The following is a 20,374-nucleotide window of genomic DNA, read 5'->3' on the forward strand; positions in this document are numbered from 1 at the left end:
AGCTGGAGGCGGTACAACAGGGCACTAACGCCTCCATTCCCATTCCTATTACATCTTGTATTCAGACTACAGGTGGCCCAACAGGGTACTTGAGCCTCCATGTCCCTCGTATCGCCTCTTGTATCCAAGCTAGAGGCAGTACAACAGGGTACTAGAGCCTCCATGCCCACCGGTATCACATCTTGTACCCAAGCTAGAGGCGGTACAACAGGGTCCTAGAGTCTTCATGTCCGTCCATATCACATCTTGTATCCAAGCTAGAGGCGGTTCAACAGGGTACTAGAGCTTCCATGCCCAACCGTATCACATCTTGTATCCGGGCTAGAGACCATACAACAGGGTACTAGAGCCTCCATTCCTGCCCATATCACATCTTGTATCCAAGCTAGAAGCGGTAAAACAGGGTACTAGAGCCTCCATGCCCACCGATATCACATCTTGTATCCAAGCTAGAGGCGGTTCAACACGGTACTAGAGCTTCCATGTCCAACCGTATCACATCTTGTATCCGGGCTAGAGACCATACAACAGGGTACTAGAGCCTCCATTCCTGCCCATATCACATCTTGTATCCAAGCTAGAAGCGGTAAAACAGGGTACTAGAGCCTCCATGCCCACCGATATCACATCTTGTATCCAAGCTAGAGGCGGTACAACAGGGTACTAGAGCCTCCATGCCCACCGGTATCACATCTTGTATCCAAGCTAAAAGCGGTACAACAGGGTCCTAGAGCCTCCATGCCCGCTCGTATCACATCTTGTATCCAAGCTAGAAGCGGTAAAACAGGGTACTAGAGCCTCCATGCCCACCGGTATCATATCTTGTATCCAGGCTAGAGGCAGTACAACAGGGTCCTAGAGCTTCCATGTCCAACTGTATCACATCTTGTACCCAAGCTAGAGGCGGTACAACAGGGTCCTAGATTCTCCATGCGTGCCCGTATTATATCTTGTATCCAAGCTGGAGGCGGTACAACAGGGTACTAGAGCCTCCATGCATCCTGTATCACATCTTGTATCCAAGCTAGACGTGGTACAACAGGGTACTAGAGCCTCCTTGCCCACCTGTATCACATCTTGTATCCAAGCTAGAGGCGGTTCAACAGGGTACTAGAGCCTTCATGCCAGTCCGTATCACATCTTGTATCCAAGCTAGAGGCGGTACAACACGGTACTAGAGCTTCCATGCCCAACCATATCACATCTTGTATCCAAGCTAGAGGCGGTAAAACAGGGTATATGTAATATACACACACACTCTCTTTCTATTGGAGGGTATTACTGACATTATATGTGTATGTGTGTGTATATATATATATATATATCTCCCACAGTGTCTGTCCCTGCCTTTTTCTGGGCTGCGGATGCCCTGAACTGGTTTTTGTAGTTGCTCGGCTTTGGTATTGCAGATTTCTTAGTGAAGTGTAATAATACACCGCAGCGCTGCAGTGTGATTGGCGCTGTCCGATTCCAGCAGAATGTTGATGTGTACCAGAGCCGTGTCATACCTAACAGAGCCGTGTCATACATGTTAAGGATACAAGTGTGACATGTTTGGTTTGCTGTCATCTGCAGGAACTCCGGACGCGTTTTCGCAGCTCCTCACCTGCCCGTACTGCGACAGAGGATACAAGCGCTACACCTCACTGAAGGAACACATCAAGTACCGGCATGAGAAGAACGAGGACAACTTCAGCTGCTCCATGTGCAGTTATACGTTTGCATATAGAACCCAGCTGGACCGTCACATGACCTCCCATAAGTCGGGCAAGGATCAGGTAGGTATTGGTCGGCCGCATGCCCTTCGTTCCCACCTGTTACATGGCCACTGCGCCGGCTGCGGTGGACTTGCTTGACCCCCTTCTAGTAGTGATCTGTGGGTCCGCCGGCATCTAGGAGAATCCCGGTGTCACCGGCATTTATATCTTATTGAGGACCGTCCGCCGCAGCCTTCCCCAGCAACGGCCGCCGCTAGCTGCATAGCAAAGTGTGCAGGATAGGCCAATAAAATCTGTTGCAGAAATCCTTAGAATCCGTCCTGCACATTACAAGTAAGTGGCCGTCCGCTTCGGTGTTGGGTGGTCCGCCGCAGATCGTCCTCTACGTGCCTCCGGTACGCGCTGCTACAATGTTGCATCCATCCTGTATGACTGACCATCCGTTTTGTGTCTCAGCGGCACGTGACGCAGTCTGGAGGGAACCGGAAATTCAAGTGCACTGAATGTGGAAAAGCTTTCAAGTATAAACATCATCTAAAGGAACATTTACGGATCCACAGCGGTGAGTACCTCCTGCCCGGGGGTGGGGGTGCAGGGGGCATCAACTCTTGTAACTCTCCACTTACACCAAGTATGCCATCTGCCTGGGCAACTCATCAGTACAACCTCTCCGCCCGGGCCGGGGGGACTTGTAGTAGGGGTTCCCGTCACTTGACACCCCACAGACCTGTGACTCCTGACCCCGCCTGTTAGTATATATTACTGGCCGTCCATCCTGGGGATACCGGAAGTAGCAGAAGATTACTGCCCGGTGGGCTGCCAACCATTACTAGAGGAGCCGCTGCATCCATGCTTGTTAAAACTACATCTCCCACAATTCCCCACTCTGTACTTTCTTCCTGTGCGCAGCCCTGCTACTCGTCACCCGGTCCAAACTCCACCCGTAGCACTGGAGGGCCTACAGGACGTATCCACGGCAACCTGGAAGTAAACGCTTCTGAAGTGCTGGTGGTGGAGTATAGAGCAGCGGAACCACATCGTAGACTTCTTAACCGCTGATCAGCGGAACTCTGTGGGACTGGAAGACGCCTTTAACGGGCCGGTTACCAATCAGAACATCCCGGTACCCCCTTAATGACAGTTCATAAATGGTAACGTCTCGGGGACCCCCTTAATGACGAGTCATAAATAGTAACGTCCCGGGACCCCCTTAATTGCAGGTCATAAATCGTAACGTCTCGGAGACCGCCTTAATGATAGATCAGAAATGTTAATGTCCCGGGGAACCCCTTAATGACAGATCGTGCATAGTAACGTCCTGGGGACCCCCCTAACGACAAATCGGGAATCGTAACGTACCGGGACCCCCCTAATCACAGATCAGAGATAGTAGCATCCCGGGGGCTCCCTTAATGACAGATCAGGAATTTTAACATCCTGGGACCCCTTTAATGACAGATCTGAAATAATAACGTCCCGGGACTCCCTTAATGACAGATCAGAAATATTAACGTCTCAGGGACCCCCTTAATTACAGATCAGGCATAGGAACGTCCCGGGGACCCCCTAAATGGCAGGTCATGAATTGTAACGTCCCGAGACCCCCTTAATGACAAATCAGCAATATTAACATCCCGGGGAACCCCTTAATGACAGATCATGATTATTAATGTCCCGGGGACCCCCTTAATGACCGGGAATAATAGCGTACCGGGACCACCTTAATCACAGATCAGAGGTAGTAACATCCCGTTGACCCCCTTAATAGCAGATCAGCAATATTAACATCCCTGGACCCCCTTAATGACAGGTCATAAATAGTAACGTCCAGCGGAACCCCTTAATGACAGATCAGAAATATTAACGTCCCGGGGACCCCCTTAATAACAGATCAAGAATAGTAACATCCCGGGACCCCCTTAATGACAGGTCATAAATTGTAACGTCCCAGGACCCCCTTAATGACAGATCAGAAATATTAATGTTCTGGGGACCCCAACATTCCTGCAGTCTGGAATAGGATGTGTGCGGGGACCAGAGGGGGAGTTGTTCTCTGATGCCGTTCTGCGATTGTAGGCTCCACTGCGCACACTGAGTACCGGTAGTGCAGCAGTACTCAAAAGTCGCCAGTCACATGGTGGAATTTTACACCGGATTCTGCAGTATTTTGGCGTTCTATTGATTGCTGTGAAAACGTTTGCTGTAGTTCCGACTACGCTGATTCTTCCTTGTGCAGATCCTAACATATAAACGGACGTGAGCCCTTGGCCAGTGGCAGGTGCCCTTGGCCGGTGGCCGCATCTCCTGCCAACCTGCATGATCATCCACAGCAGGACTCCGACTCGCAGTTCTGCCGCTGGTGAAGCTGTCACCTCGTTCTGATGTACGTGACGGTTATTTATCTGGTGAGCGAGGCCGCAGACACTACACATGCTCTGATTGGCCAGCACCGACTAGTCCGCAGGCAGTCTGACTCTGTGCTTCTGGGCATTGGTAGCCAATCATACGACATTACGGAGGGACCCCAGGAACCGGCGAAACGGCAAGAGAACGGGGAGAAAGCAGGTCTGGCTCAAGACTGACTTGATCTGCAGGAGCGGCGGTCTGGTCACACAAGGTGGAGTTTGGAGGGTCGGCATGGTTTGGAAATGATGCCTCATTTGACAAGGTGGAATCCGCACTGCAGACCTCGGCCATAATTGACATGCCACGCACCGCAGGTCGGTTTCTGCATGGATTTAGTGTAGATTTTTTTTCTACAGCATGTAGATGGGAATGTCCTGTGCGGAGACCCCCAACTGAAATTCCTCATGTGACCTTGACCTTAGAAGGGTATTCTGGTGTATTTTAACTGTTGACATATACCCTAGATAGGCCATCAGTAGTTGGACGGGGGTCTGCCATTCCAGACCCCCGTCCATCAGACTGTCCAGTGCAGCAAGCCAGAAGTCCTCATCAGTAGTCATGGCAGAAAGTGGGAGCGCCTCCATCACTCTTCTTGAAGTCAATGGGAGCCCCACACTGCTTTCGGCTCCTCTCACGGTTGGAACGTCCCTTCCTCAGCCAGAAGTGTAAGAGTAGCGCGGAGGCACTCCCACTGATCAATGGGAATGAAGCTGGAGCTCCCCGGCTTCTGCTGACGAAGGCGTCCTGAGTGCAGCAGGACGTTCTACTGATGGATGGGGAGCCCATCCATCAACTACTGTTGGCTTATCCAGGGATACGTAATCTGTTAAATACCCCTGTAGTCTAACTTCTCGTGGTCTTGTTGCCTTCATGCATACCTTAGGGACTTATTACTGTCTGCACGTTCAGCTCAGACAAATGTTGGCCGTAGCAGGGGAGGCCCATGCTTCCGGGACCTCGGATACCACTTGTCCCAATACAATAAGGCAGGCAAACATCTGCTGATGCCCGTTGATACAATTTATCCCACTGACTTTATGGCTGACCTTTTAATAAAAGCTCCTTCACGACTGCACTAGGGATGGAACCCACAGACCCCATTGACTACAATGGGATATTCTTGGTTTCCATCTGGTTGTCCGTCATTTTCCATTTCATCTGGGATTCTAATGGAAATCTGCATGGAATCTCTGAATGGAACCTCCAACGCTGATGTGAACACAGGCTAATACACAGTGATAGATTTCAGAATGTTCTCTGTCTTACGGTAAATCTCGCACTTATTATGCTCATATGTTTTTGTCTTGAAGGAGAGAAGCCATACGAGTGCCCAAACTGCAAGAAGAGATTTTCCCATTCTGGTTCTTACAGTTCCCACATAAGCAGTAAAAAATGCATCGGAGTTATTCCTGTGAATGGGCGGGCACGATCCGGATTAAAGACCCCCCAGTGTTCTTCCCCATCCCTTTCCGCATCCCCCGGTAGCCCAGTGCGGCCACCAATTCGACAAAAGATAGAGAACAAGCCTTTGCAGGAACAACTTCCAGTAAACCAAATTAAGACTGAACCTGTGGATTATGAAATTAAGCCCATAGTGGTGACATCAGGAATCAACTGTTCAGCCCCTCTGCAAAACGGGGTGTTTAGTGGTGGTAGCCCTCTGCAGGCGACCAGTACTCCTCAGGGTGTGGTACAAGCTGTTGTTCTACCAACTATGGGCCTAATGTCACCTATTAGTATTAATCTTAGTGACATTCAAAATGTTCTAAAGGTGGCAGTGGATGGGAATGTAATCAGACAAGTGTTAGAGAATAACCATGCAAGTCTTGTATCCAAAGAACAAGGGACACGCACCTCTGCCACCATCCAACAAGCGGGTCATTCTGTCATTTCAGCTATTAGTCTTCCTCTGGTTGATCAAGATGGTACAACCAAAATTATCATCAATTACAGCTTAGAGCAACCAACTCCGCTTCCAATTGTTCCACAGAACTTAAAGAAGGAAGTCCCGGCAGAAGTTTGTAAGGTGGAAAAATTGCCGGAAGATCTCACTATTAAAACCGAAAAAGACACAAAGTTTACAGTGGACAGCACTTGTAAGGTATCTGCCGACGGTCCACAAAACACAAATGCACTTCCTCAAGAACCCAAGCACTATGACCAGAAAAAGGACGACCTACTTCCTGAAAGTAGCAAAGATGAAGCCATCAAGTCTGAGTCCTCGTCTGTGGACGCCGCCGATGGAAATCTAACTACCAGTCAACCACCATTGAAAAACCTCCTGTCTCTTCTGAAAGCTTACTATGCGCTGAATGCACAGCCAAGTGCCGAAGAACTTTCTAAGATTGCCGATTCGGTAAATCTACCCCTAGATGTGGTAAAGAAGTGGTTTGAAAAAATGCAAAGTGGAGAAATTTCTGTTCAGCCCTCTAGGTCATCGTCTCCAAAATCGGAACCAAATGATGTCTTGTCAGAAAAAAGTACTGAATCAAAAGAGGACGGTGCTGAGAATGGCGTAACTGATCTCCCGGAAAATGAGCCCTCTCAACCATTGACCACAAATGGTTCCACGAGTGGCACAACCTCCCCTTCACCACTAAACCTCTCTTCTGTAAAGAGCTCAGACGATGCGGCGGCCCCTGGGCCGGTACCGGGCCCATCGGAGCAGCAGGCAGAACCTCTAGACTTATCCTTACCAAAGCAGCTTGGCAGCGTACCGGAGCGCCCTTCCATAACCAGTGTTTACCAGACCAGTGTTTATTCTGTTCAAGAGGAACCCTTGAACTTATCGTGCGTTCGAAAAGAACCCGTGCAAATGGACAGTATTATAAAGTCGGAGCCAGCTCTCATCATAAACCCAAGTGCCAATCCCATAAGCATTGCTATTCCTACCGTCACTGCCCAGCTCCCGACTATTGTTGCCATTACCGATCAGAACAGTGTGCCCTGTTTAAGAGCCCTCGCTGCCAACAAACGGACTATCTTGATTCCTCAAGTGACATATACGTATGCCACCACTTCTACCCCTTCGGTTCCTGAACCACAACAGAAAAGCCTCCAAACAAACGGGATTCAGGTAATGCGTGACATATGGCGTGTGGGGTGATGCATTAGCCACTATCTGGTCTGGAGATTGGGGGTCCCGTGTGCCCTACCGTGGGGCTATTGGTTGTGCCAGCGCTCCGTTCACTTGCAGTGGGGCTGTGGAGATACCCAAGTGGCACACTGTCCGGAGAACGGGGCGGAAGCCAATATAAACCTATGTTTCCACATGGCCCTAGATTTCACAGCAGTTTCTTTAAAATGCAGCATGACCCATTTTTCAGCTTTTTCCTCCGCATTGCTGGTATTTACTATTAGACAAACCCCGCTGGCGCCCCGCTGGGGTGTCATTCGCAGCGTGTCCGATGCCTCCTCTGAAACGCCTATGTCGTTTTTGCTACATTTATTGTATCCCTCAATGCCATTTGTTAGGTAACCTTTGTCGCCATTACCGGCTCTCGGCCTTCCTTCGTTTCACTCCCTTAAAGAGAAAGAAGCCGTCCTCCGTGTAACGAGCGTCCCCTCGTCCTTGACAAAGTCCCAGGGGAGACCAAATCCTGTGCCTGTTGGCTCTAATCACACTTATTGATCCATGTAATCCCCTCCAACACATCTTTGCCCATTTCTGTCTTTCCAGCCTCCTCGTGATCTGCCATGTACCTCGCTGCGCTGCAGTAACGCCTCTTGATAAACCGCGCCAGCTGCGGCTGGAATAGTTTTGCATCTACCTTATATGGAAGGTGTTGATCACAGCTTAAAAACTATCAAGTCATCATTTTTTTGCACATAAAAAACATTTGCCAAATTCTGCTAGTTTTTTATGCTAGTAAACTGGTTGTGAACCTGGCCGTACCGCCGGGGATTTTCTTCTATTTACTGGCTTTTAGACTGACGGCGTAAAAACAATTACATTTTTCAAGTTTTAACTACTTTGAATTACATTGAGGAAAATAAAACCTAGTATAGTCTCCACTAGTGCAAAAACACAAAGTTGCTGAATAAAAGAGAAATGCAACCCAATCAGTATCTGGTGTGAGGCCCTGCACCTTCATCGCTTCTTCTCAGTACACTTCCACACCGTTTTTGAAAGCACTCAGCAGGGAGACATCTTGGAGAACTAAGCACAGATCGTCCGTGGATGTCGACTCGCTCCATACTTCGGTCGCTTTATGTAATCCCAGACAGACGGGATGATGTGAGATCAGTGGCCACATCATCACTTCCAGGACTCTCTGTTCTTCTTTACACCAAACGTAGTTCTTAATGACATTGGCTCCAAATGCATTCTGCAGCCGGACAGCAACCCCCAACATCCGTCCAATCAGACGCCTCCCTGATGGTGTTCAATGATGGGTAATTATCTACCTATATTTCTCAGCATTGAGAACACCATAAATCCTGATCAAATCCTCAACTCCATGTGCTGAAATTCAGCCACACACGTGTGAGGAGCCTCCATCATGCTTCACGGCGGCCTGCAGACACTCATTAATGTACTGCTCTCCCCCATGCTTCGCTGCTGCCTGCAGACACTCATTATTGCACCACGCTTCATCATGCTTCACTGCTGCCTGAAGACACTCATTATTGTACTGCTCTCCACCATACTTCACTGCTGCCTGCAGACACTCATTATTGTACTGCTCTCCACCATGCTTCGCTGCTGCCTGCAGACACTCATTATTGTACTGCTCTGCCCCATACTTCACTGCTGCCTGCAGACACTCATTATTGTACCGCTCTCCCCCATGCTTTACTGTTGCCTGCAGACACTCATTATTGCACCACTCTCCATCATGCTTCACTGCTGCCTGCAGACACTCATTATTGTACCGCTCTCCCCCATGCTTTACTGCTGCCTGCAGACACTCATTATTGCACCACTCTCCATCATGCTTCACTGCTGCCTGCAGACACTCATTATTATACAGCTCTCCACCATGCTTCGCTGCTGCCTGCAGACACTCATTATTGTACTGCTCTCCCCCATGCTTCACTGCTGCTTGCAGATACTCTTTATTGTACTGCTCTCCCCCATGTTTCACTGCTGCCTTCAGACACTCATTATTGTACTGCTCTTCCCCATGCTTCACTGCTGCCTGCAGACACTCATTATTGTACTGCTCTCCACCATGCTTCACTGCTGCCTGCAGACACTCATTATTGTACCGCTCCCTTCACCATGCTTCACTGTTGCTTGCATACAGGCATTATTGTACTGCTCTCCCCCATGCTTACTGCTGCCTGCAGGCACTCATTATTGTACCGCTCTCCATCATGCTTTACTGCTGCCTACTGGCACTCATTATTGTACCACTCTTCCCCATACTTCACTGCTGCCTGGAGATACTCATTATTGTACTGCTCTCCCCGATGCTTCACTGCTGCCTGCAGACACTCATTATTGTACTGCTCTTCCCCATGCTTCACTGCTGCCTGCAGACACTCATTATTGTACTGCTCTCCACCATGCTTCACTGCTGCCTGCAGACACTCATTATTGTACTGCTCTCCCCCATGTTTCACTGCTGCCTTCAGACACTCATTATTGTACTGCTCTTCCCCATGCTTCACTGCTGCCTGCAGACACTCATTATTGTACTGCTCTCCACCATGCTTCACTGCTGCCTGCAGACACTCATTATTGTACTGCTCTCCCCCATACTTCACTGCTGCCTGCAGACACTCATTATTGTACCGCTCCCTTCACCATGCTTCACTGTTGCTTGCATACAGGCATTATTGTACTGCTCTCCCCCATGCTTACTGCTGCCTGCAGGCACTCATTATTGTACTGCTCTCCATCATGATTCACTGCTGCCTACAGTCACTCATTATTGTACCGCTCTCCATCATGCTTTACTGCTGCCTACTGGCACTCATTATTGTACCACTCTTCCCCATACGTCACTGCTGCCTGGAGATACTCATTATTGTACTGCTCTCCCCGATGCTTCACTGCTGCCTGCAGACACTCATTATTGTACCGCTTTCCACCATGCTTCACTGCTGCCTGCAAGCACTCATCGTACCGCTCTCATCCCTGCTGCCAGCAGACACTCATTATCGTACTGCTCTCCCATATGCTTCACCGCTGTCTGCAGGCAGTCACTATTGTACTGCTCTCCCCCATACTTCACTGCTGCCTGCAGACACTCATTATTATACCGCTTTCACACTGAAAATTGATGGGATTACATTTCTTTTTACTTTTGTATTTTGTGGACAGACCGATATTACCATTTGTATCTTTGATAGTATTCCTACTTTGCAGCGTCTTTACACACCGACCTAAAACGTTTGCACAGTGCTGGACTTTTTTTTTTTTTTTAATTTTGCATAACATAGGTCAGCCCTAGTTACTGGTGGGGAAACCGCCAAGATGGTGTGACAAGTGACCGCCTCATGAAACTGAACTGCAGTACCATACACGACCTGTGGACATGAGTGGGGCTGTTTCTGAAAGAAAAAAAAAAGCAGCTGTGTTTTTTAATCCTGTACAAAATAATTAACTGCTCAAAAAATATATTAAGGATCCAATAAAGGACGTCTGCCCTCGTGTAGTCTGTGTATGACAGGTCAGATATTAGGTGCTGGAGTGTATTTTGTGGGGCTCTGGTAGCTCCTCCTGTTCCTTCGGTCCTGATGCTGGAGGGTATTCTGTGGGGCTCTGGTAGCTCCTCCTGTTCCTCCGGTCCTGATGCTGGAGGGTATTCTGTAGGGCTCTGGTAGCTCCTCCGGTCCTGATGCTGGAGGGTATTCTGTAGGGCTCTGGTAGCTCCTCCTGTTCCTCCGGTCCTGATACTGGAGGGTATTCTGTAATGCTCTGGTAGCTCCTCCTGTTCCTCCGGTCCTGATGCTGGAAGGTATTCTGTAGGGCTCTGGTAGCTCCTCATGTCCCTCCGGTACTGATGCTGGAGGGTATTCTGTAGGGCTCTGGTAGCGCCTCCTGTCCTGATGCTGGAGCGTATTCTGTAGGGCTCTGGTAGCGCCTCCTGTCCTGATGCTGGAGGGTATTCTGTGGGGCTCTGGTAGATCCTCCTGTTCCTCCGGTGTTGATGCTGGAGGGTATTCTGTAGGGCTCTGGTAGCTCCTCCTGTCCTTCTGGTCCTGATGCTGGAGGGTATTCTGTGGGGCTCTGGTAGCTCCTTCTGTTCCTCCAGTCTTGATGCTGGAGAGTATACTGTGGGGCTCTGGTAGCTCCTCCTGTCCCTCTGGTCCTGATGCTGGAGGGTATTCTGTAGGGCTCTGGTAGCTCCTCCGGTCCTGATGCTGGAGGGTATTCTGTGGGGCTCTGGTAGCTCCTCTTATTCCTACGGTCTTGATGCTGGAGGGTATTTTGTAGGGCTCTGGTAGCTCCTCCTGTTCCTCCGGTCCTGATGTTGGAGGGTATTCTGTAGGGCTCTGGTAGCTCCTTGTGTTCCTCCGGTCCTGATGCTGGAAGGTATTCTGTAGGGCTCTGGTAGCTCCTTCTGTCCCTCCCATCCTGATGCTGGAGGGTATTCTGTAGGGCTCTGGTAGTTCCTCCTGTCCCTCCGGTCCTGATGTTGGAGGGTATTCTGTAGGGCTCTGGTAGCTCCTCATGTCCCTCCGGTCCTGATGCTGGAGGGTATTCTGTAGGGCTCTGGTAGCGCCTCCTGTCCTGATGCTGGAGCGTATTCTGTAGGGCTCTGGTAGCGCCTCCTGTCCTGATGCTGGAGGGTATTCTGTGGGGCTCTGGTAGCTCCTCCTGTTCCTCCGGTGTTGATGCTGGAGGGTATTCTGTAGGTCTCTGGTAGCTCCTCCTGTTCCTCCAGTCCTGATGTTGAAGGCTATTCTGAAGGGCTCTGGTAGCTCCTCCTGTTCCTCCGGTCTTGATTCTGGAGGGTATTCTGTAGGGCTCTAGTAGCTCCTCCTGTTCCTCCGGTGTTGATGCTGGAGGGTATTCTGTAGGGCTCTGGTAGCTCCTCCTGTTCCTCCGGTGTTGATGCTGGAGGGTATTCTGTAGGGCTCTGGTAGCTCCTCCTGTCCCTCCTGTCCTGATGCTGGAGGGTATTCTGTAGGGCTCTGGTAGATCCTCCTTTCTTGATGCTGGAGGGTATTCTGTAGGGCTCTGGTAGCTCCTCCTGTTCCTCTGGTCCTGATGCTGGAGGGTATTCTGTAGGGCTCTGGTAGCGCCTCCTGTCCTGATGCTGGAGCGTATTCTGTAGGGCTCTGGTAGCGCCTCCTGTCCTGATGCTGGAGGGTATTCTGTAGGGCTCTAGTAGCTCCTCCTGTTCCTCCGGTCTTGATGCTGGAGGGTATTCTGTAGGGCTCTGGTAGATCCTCCTTTCTTGATTCTGGAGGGTATTCTGTAGGCCTCTGGTAACTCCTCCTGTTGCTAGAGGGTATTCTGTGGGGCTCTGGTAGCTCCTCTTATTCCTACGGTATTGATGCTGGAGGGGATTTTGTAGGGCTCTGGTAGCTCCTCCTGTTCCTCCGGTCCTGATGTTGGAGGGGATTCTGTAGGGCTCTAGTAGCTCCTCCTGTTCCTGTGGTCTTGATGCTTGAGGGTATTCTGTAGGGCTCTGGTAGCTCCTCCTGTCCCTCCCGTCCTGATGCTGGAGGGTATTCTGTAGGGCTCTGGTAGCTCCTCCTGTTCCTCCCGTCCTGATGCTGGAGGGTATTCTGTAGGACTCTGGTAGCTCCTCCTGTCTTGATGCTGGAGGGTATTCTGTAGGGCTCTGGTAGCTCCTCCGGTCCTGATGCTGGAGGGTATTCTGTAGGCCTCTGGTAACTCCTCCTGTTGCTAGAGGGTATTCTGTAGGCCTCTGGTAACTCCTCCTGTTGCTAGAGGGTATTCTGTAGGCCTCTGGTAACTCCTCCTGTTGCTAGAGGGTATTCTGTAGGCCTCTGGTAACTCCTCCTGTTGCTAGAGGGTATTCTGTAGGGCTCTGGTAGCTCCTCCTGTCCCTCCCGTCCTGATGCTGGAGGGTATTCTGTAGGGCTCTGGTAGCTCCTCCTGTTCCTCCCGTCCTGATGCTGGAGGGTATTCTGTGGGGCTCTGGTAGCTCCTCCTGACCCTCCGCTTGTTGGCTCCTCAACTGAAGCTTTAAATATTATAAATTGCAATGCTCCGAGGCTTGCGGTACCTTTTACATGAGGCAATTATTGACTTGACGGGCACGGAGCAACAATTCACTCACCTGGTGTAGTCGCTTGGTCTTCGCAGAAGTAAAGAGCTGATGGATCTATGAATGATTGTTTACTGTGAATGGAGACGGGCAGGACAATCGCTGGTGGGCAGGACAATCGCTGGTGGGCAGGACAATCGCTGGTGGGCAGGACAATTGCTGACGCGCTCTGCCTCCATTCATTGAACTGTCACTACTGTATAAAGCCCTGGAGTGATAGTCTGGGGGACAGCTCTCAGTGCTTATGTGCCCAACAGTTGTCCTGTGTAGGTGCCTTCAGCAAGCCTCCGCTCCTGGGCAAGCTACTTTGGCTGCACCTCCTCTCTGATGCATTGGTAGTCGGATACGCTGCTGGGATCGGACACAAGCACCTCCAATGGTTGTCGGAGAAGTGCTGTGGACATCTTGATCCATTCAGGACTGTAGGCCTGATTTAAAAGACTTCTGTCTGTGTCTGCAGGGGTGCTGACATGGGAGACGGGTTACACTTACCTGCCCACTGCTCGGTCTGCCACAGGAAACCTGAAATCGACTTTTTTAAACCCCATGTGTTGTATGTAAATGGTGCTAAGGGCATCCGCTGGACTGTTGACTGCTGGAGCGTGCTCGATCCGTGTGGCAACTGAGGCTCTTGTTTTTAACAACATATTTTAATATCGTGAATTTTCTTTGAAGATTTTTTTTTGTAAAGTTCAAGATAAAAATGTAATTTATACAAGGGGTAATTTTCTGATGACACCTTCCCTTTAACTGCTGCCATAATAGTCAATGGGGGATGGACACCCACAGCGGCGGCCCATGGGGGGGGATGGACGCCCGCGGCGGCGGCCCATGGGGGGGGATGGACGCCCGCGGCGGCGGCCCATGGGGGGGGATGGACGCCCGCGGCGGCGGCCCATGGGGGGGGATGGACGCCCGCGGCGGCGGCCCATGGGGGGGGATGGACGCCCGCGGCGGCGGCCCATGGGGGGGGATGGACGCCCGCGGCGGCGGCCCATGGGGGGGGATGGACGCCCGCGGCGGCGGCCCATGGGGGGGGATGGACGCCCGCGGCGGCGGCCCATGGGGGGGGATGGACGCCCGCGGCGGCGGCCCATGGGGGGGGATGGACGCCCGCGGCGGCGGCCCATGGGGGGGGGGGATGGACGCCCGCGGCGGCGGCCCATGGGGGGGGGGGATGGACGCCCGCGGCGGCGGCCCATGGGGGGGGGGGATGGACGCCCGCGGCGGCGGCCCATGGGGGGGGATGGACGCCCGCGGCGGCGGCCCATGGGGGGGGATGGACGCCCGCGGCGGCGGCCCATGGGGGGGATGGACGCCCGCGGCGGCGGCCCATGGGGGGGATGGACGCCCGCGGCGGCCCATGGGGGGGGATGGACGCCCGCGGCGGCCCATGGGGGGGGATGGACGCCCGCGGCGGCGGCCAATGGATGTATACCTTGGCGTTTTTCTTGACATATGCACTTATACTAAATGCTAAAACTGAAACGTACCTCTCCCCATAACACCGCGTCACTAGATGGGAATCTGCGTGACTGCCCCCCGCGAAGCGGTTGGGGGATTTATATCAGCATGTTGCCAGAAGTCACATGAATGAAGCTGCTCCTGATGTTGCTGGTCTGATCCGCTTGTCGGCTGGAAATCCCAGTGTTGCATATTAGAACAATTCGAAAGACTGTAAATGCGCTCCGTCGTCTGTCTACGCAGGCTGGTCCGCGATTAATCTTATAGCGCAGAGTTGCATCCCAACTAGGAATACAAGTCATGGCTCCCAGCTGCCAGCCGCAGAACGCGCTCCACTATGTGATCACGGTGATTGTGTTTCACCCGCATTAAATTGCTGCATTTATTAATCCGAATTATGGCGCATTATCCGGCTGGCGTTCCACTCGCTGCACTTCATGCACAATGATCAGAAACGTAAAGCGTACCTGAGTTCTCAACAAGTTTTCCACAATGCACCGGGTCCTCCTCGCCTCCCTCTCGTCTGCTGCGGCCTTCACTGTTTCATGTCTGCAAACTCATTTTTAGTTGTTTTTTCTGCTCTCTGCGATCAGCAGCGAGCCTAGCATTCTGCCAGTACTCCACTGTCCTGCACTTCCTTGCTCTTACTTCCCATGCTGCATTGCAGAGTTTCTGGTCCCAACAGCAGGGAGGCAGTTCCTGAATGTCCGCCCCTCTGTTTTCCCTGGATGATCAGGCATTTAGAAACCTTTTGACCAAATGATTAGTAAACGCACTATAGTGTGTGATGTGTACAGGGGTCAGGAATGCTACCTTTTTTCTATAGGGAGAGCACCTAGACGGTGAGTGAGGAGACTTATAAGGCCATTCATGCTCCTCTGGGTAATATGCAAATAAGGGAGATGGAACAATACAGCTGTCTGTGGATGGATTCTGGCTCGGCTTTGAATTCCCAGTCATTGTTATAAGGCTTATATAAAGAGTCTGACATTGACTTGCAGGAATGCTGCCTTCCAATAGATGGCGCTGCGGAGGTATTGTTCCATATCCCTTATTTGTAATGTGTACACAGACACACACCCACAAGCTGTAACTGCAGGAGAGGCAGAGACTACAATGTCTGCAGACCTGTCAGCCTGTAGCATGTGAAGATAACCCCTCCCCCTGTAGCTATGGAAACAACTGTGTCCTTATTACTACAGAAGCTGGAAGGGAGCCGTCTAGTGGCAGCCGCTTTAGACATGATTTACAGAGCTGACGAGGCAGACAGCCGGGAGATGAGTTGTTGCTGCTCCCTTAACTCTTCCACTTGTGCTTCCAGGATGAGCGACAAGATACGAGTTCTGAGGGCGTCTCCAACGTAGAAGATCAGAACGACTCCGACTCCACTCCACCCAAAAAGAAGCTGAAGAAGACGGAGAACGGGCTGTACGCCTGCGACCTGTGCGATAAGATATTCCAGAAGAGCAGCTCCCTGCTGAGGCACAAGTATGAGCACACAGGTAGGTGCTCCTCAGGGTCCTAGATCATGCACTCCATTCCTTCCGCCTTCCGTTATCTCTCACTCCCACAATGCACTGTGTGCGGAGACCCTCCGTCCCAGGCGGTTTTCAGACTCGTGTAGAAGCAGCCGTGCACTAAACCAACCCAAACCACATAAATGGACAAAGCATGCTGGAACGGTGGCGCACCGCCCGTGATCCGCCATAGAGGTGCACAGTGCAGGACGGGGGCGTCACGCCCAGACTGGACCCCGGAAATCATTCAGACACCAGACTGATCCGCTAAATACATACCACCTCAACAGACTCCTAAATTAAGGGGGTATCCCACAAAGCACCCCCAACAACCACTGACCGCCACAGGACCACGTACAACCCTGTAACGCTCCAGAAGGTACATTTATGCCCTGGAGGTTCAGGGTTTGTATGGCGGGGGGTCAGAGGTCGACACCCGCCCACATCCACTCCAATTGCAGCTGTTCACCCTTTAAATGCCGCCATCAATCCTTACAGCAACATTTAAATGCCCTGACCAATGTTTCAGAGTCCTGACTGGCCCCCGCGATGAGATTCAAGGGTGCCGTTCAGTTGCCATGGCAGCCCAGGGCCTTCTGAAGACTCCCAGGGCTGCCTTGCAGATTGCCTGTTCGATTGTAGTATGACAGAATACTCTGATCGCTCCTGCAGTGTGATGTAATGCCAAAGCATCGCAAGTTCTTGTCCCCTCTGGGGGCTGAAAAAAAAAAGTAAAAATGAGTTTTAAAAAAGTTTTATTAAAAAAGATGTAAGGTAGTAAGTTTAGAAACCCCCTTCCCATACTTATTATGAAAAATGATCTAAATAAAACATATTTGGTATCCATCAGAGTCCAACCTATCAAAGTAACGCATTATTTACCCGCATAGTGAACGTCGTCAGAAAAAAAAATAACACCAGAATTGTGTTTTGGGGTTTTTTTGGTCACCTCGTCTCAAGAAAAAATGTAATCAATTAAAAAGCCAAACATTCTCCAAGATGGTTCTAATAAAAACTACGGGACGACCCGCTAAAAACAAGCCCTCGCACAGCTGTGACGACGGAAAAATAAAGTTATGGCGGCAGAAAATCTTATTTTTTTTCTGAAGATTTTATTTTTAAAAGTAATGCAGCAATAGAGAGATTTACAAAGAAAAATGTTTTTTTTTTTATATTTCACTCCACGTAGATTTTTTTGTTAAGTTCTGCGGTCCATTATACGGTGCATTAAATAGGGCTACAACTCTAATCTGATAATCGTGCGATGTTACAAGGACCGTACTGTTAGCGCATCTCCAGTTATCACTCCCTGTGTTTGTGGAGTGCTGTATGGGTGGTTCCCCTCTGCCCGCCCGCGGTCCACCTCTCCCCGCGGTCCAGGCTCTCTCCCTGCACATTGTTGCAAGGACCACCCCATTCAGTGTTCTGTGAAGTCTCTAGCTCAGTGATCTACCATCCCTGCGGTTGCGCTGGACTGACGGTCTGGGCCGTGGAGTCACATGGGCAGGGAGAGAGTCCGCCACTTATCTGCAAATGGTGTGCGACAAACCTAAGGGGTGATAACTGGAGACGCACTGAAAACGAAGGTTCCTCATAACGCCGCACATTCACGCTCATGTTCTACCGGCGGCCCAAATCATAGGTGACTGTCTTCCTTTAAATCCTCCCGTCGATGAATGGAGCGGTGCTGCTCATGTGACCGTGTTAACAGAGTGCGGTACTCGACACTCTCCTGAAGTCGCACATGCACGCCACTGCCCCTTTCATCCGGGGGGTGCTGCTCTCATGATGGCCCCGAAGCAGTCATACACTTATCGCGCCGCGTCTTAGCACAGTCCAAGCTGCTCAAAGCTATGTGGATCTGTATGTGAGGATCTCCGGCCCCCCCACTGTAGAACGGAGTCCACGTAAAGTGGCCCACCCCTTGAAGCTCCCCCTAGTGGTGGCTCCAGGAGGCCAGAATGTTGACCTTTATCTCTACATACGGCTTCAGAGCTCTGACCCCTATATGTTCAGTCCTGGAAAACCCCTTTAATATATTAGTGGCAGGGAATGGTGTGAAATAAGACTCTACCCTCCTTAAGTGGCCCTCATCCAGCGCAGGAGCCCCAGTTCCCACTATGGCAGACCATTCAACCAATCACAAGCCTCAGCAGTGACTCATGAATACTATGTGATCTCTGAAGCCTGTGATTGGCTGGGCAGTCCTACCACCTGACTGCGCTGCAACGGGACCACCGAAGGAGACTATTATGGCTTCTTTCCTTATGTTACACCATTCCCACCTTTTTTTTTATAAAGCCCTGAAAAACACCTTTAAAACACCTCCTTGTTTTCCTTCACAGTTTCAGAAGTTTGGCTGCCAGTTCCGGTCATTCTGCCCCACAGATGATGCCCAGGGTTGGGGTTGGATAGCCGGGCTTCTAGCACTTTATACCATTAAAGGGGTTTGTCATTAAGTTTTTCCCGCAAATCAGTCTCCTCTGCTTGGACCCCCAAAGCGGAGCTGAGCGGAGCTCACTGCCCCGGGGACGCAAGCATGTAAATGGTAAACGTCCGGCATGTGATGGTGACGGCGGCCCCCTGTAGACACACAGTCACTACAAGAACAAATCCTGCCTCCTGCTACGTAGTATCCGTCCTCCAAGCGAAACTAGATCTAGCAAAGCCAAATATAATGACCCAATGCGGAATAACCAACCAGCAGCATGGGTAACGCAGCAAATAGAGACTGGAACTGGCGATCCGCTGCTGATGTGCTTCTCCGCCAGGTTAGTGCGTCACGGAGTGGAGGGTCTTTTAGCGTAACTAATAAAATAATTGTTTTTGCTCAATCCTATTTACTTAAAGGGGTTGTCCGGTTCTAAATGATGGATGGCCTGCCCTCAGCGGGCGTCTGCCCCCGGGATCCTGCATGATCTCTGGGTTGGTGGACAGCTCCGTTCTCATTGCTGTGGCCAAGCTTAGTAATACAGGAAAATTGCCTATTTGCTTCAGTGGGGATTTGGCCTGCAATACCCAGTTGGACCACTGCAGTGGGAACGGAGCTGTCTGCTTCCTGCAGAAAATGGCTCATCAGTGGTGGTCCTAGGTGGCAGACTCCCACTGATCTACAAGAAATGACTTATCCTAAGGAACGGCCATCAATAGTTTTCAACCGAACAACCGCTTTAATGAATAAAGGTGACATCAGCAGAGAACTAAAAAGATGGACCCAACTGATCAACTATTGATGACCAGATCAGTGGTTTACTACCAGAAGCGCCCAGTAATATAGCAAAATGTTAATGTTTCTTGATTTAATTTACAACAAAGTCGCTGACGGTTTCTGCGTCTCGTCAGGATCGCTCCTCCTCCCATCAGAACTAGAGAAGCGCTGAGGACCGGGCTGCGGTATAACACCCAGCTGGCTCACGTTTCTAGTCGCTGACTGCTTCTGTGTCTCGTCGGGATCACTCCTCCTCCCATCAGAACTAGACGAGCGCTGAGCACCTGGCTGCGGTATAACTCGCCGCTGGCTCACGCTTCTAGTCGCTGACTGCTTCTGCGTCTCGTCCGGATCGCTCCTCCTCCCATTAAAACGAGACGAGCGCTGAGCACCTGGCTGCGGTATAACTCGCCGCTGGCTCACGCTTCTAGTCGCTGACTGCTTCTGCGTCTCGTCCGGATCGCTCCTCCTCCCATTAAAACGAGACGAGCGCTGAGCACCTGGCTGCGGTATAACGCCACGATTGCTCACGTTTCTAGTCGCTGATGTCTTCTGTGTCTCGTCTGGATCGCTCCTCCTCCCATCAGAACTAGACTAGCGCTGAGGACCAGGCTGCGGTATAACGCCACGCCGGCTCACGTTTCTAGTCGCTGACTGTTTCTGCGTCTCGTTGGGATCGCCGCCACTCCTGTTATAATGAGACGAGCACTGAGCACCTGGCTGTGGTATAACACCGCGACCGCTCACGTTTCTAGCTGCTGATGGCTTCTGCGTCTCGTCGGGATCGCTCCTCCTCCCATCAGAAGTAGACGAGCGCTGAGCACCTGGCTGCGGTATAACACCGCGACCGCTCACGTTTCTAGCTGC

At 51.1% G+C, this 20,374-nt stretch overlaps 1 protein-coding gene across 2 annotated transcripts in view; it reads left to right on the top strand.

Moving 5' to 3' along the window:
* The window catches only part of ZEB1 (zinc finger E-box binding homeobox 1), a 98,450-nt gene that overhangs the window by 74,159 nt on the left and 3,917 nt on the right, over positions 1 to 20,374 (top strand). For both annotated transcript variants that reach the window (XM_066585632.1, XM_066585633.1), the window contains exons 5-8: positions 1,576 to 1,778; positions 2,175 to 2,280; positions 5,435 to 7,200; positions 16,104 to 16,284. In XM_066585632.1, the coding sequence (XP_066441729.1) occupies positions 1,576 to 1,778; positions 2,175 to 2,280; positions 5,435 to 7,200; positions 16,104 to 16,284 (2,256 nt within the window). The remainder of the gene's footprint in view (positions 1 to 1,575; positions 1,779 to 2,174; positions 2,281 to 5,434; positions 7,201 to 16,103; positions 16,285 to 20,374) is intronic.

Source organism: Eleutherodactylus coqui, chromosome 12 (assembly GCF_035609145.1).
Source record: "Eleutherodactylus coqui strain aEleCoq1 chromosome 12, aEleCoq1.hap1, whole genome shotgun sequence".
Taxonomy (NCBI): Eukaryota; Metazoa; Chordata; class Amphibia; order Anura; family Eleutherodactylidae; genus Eleutherodactylus; species Eleutherodactylus coqui.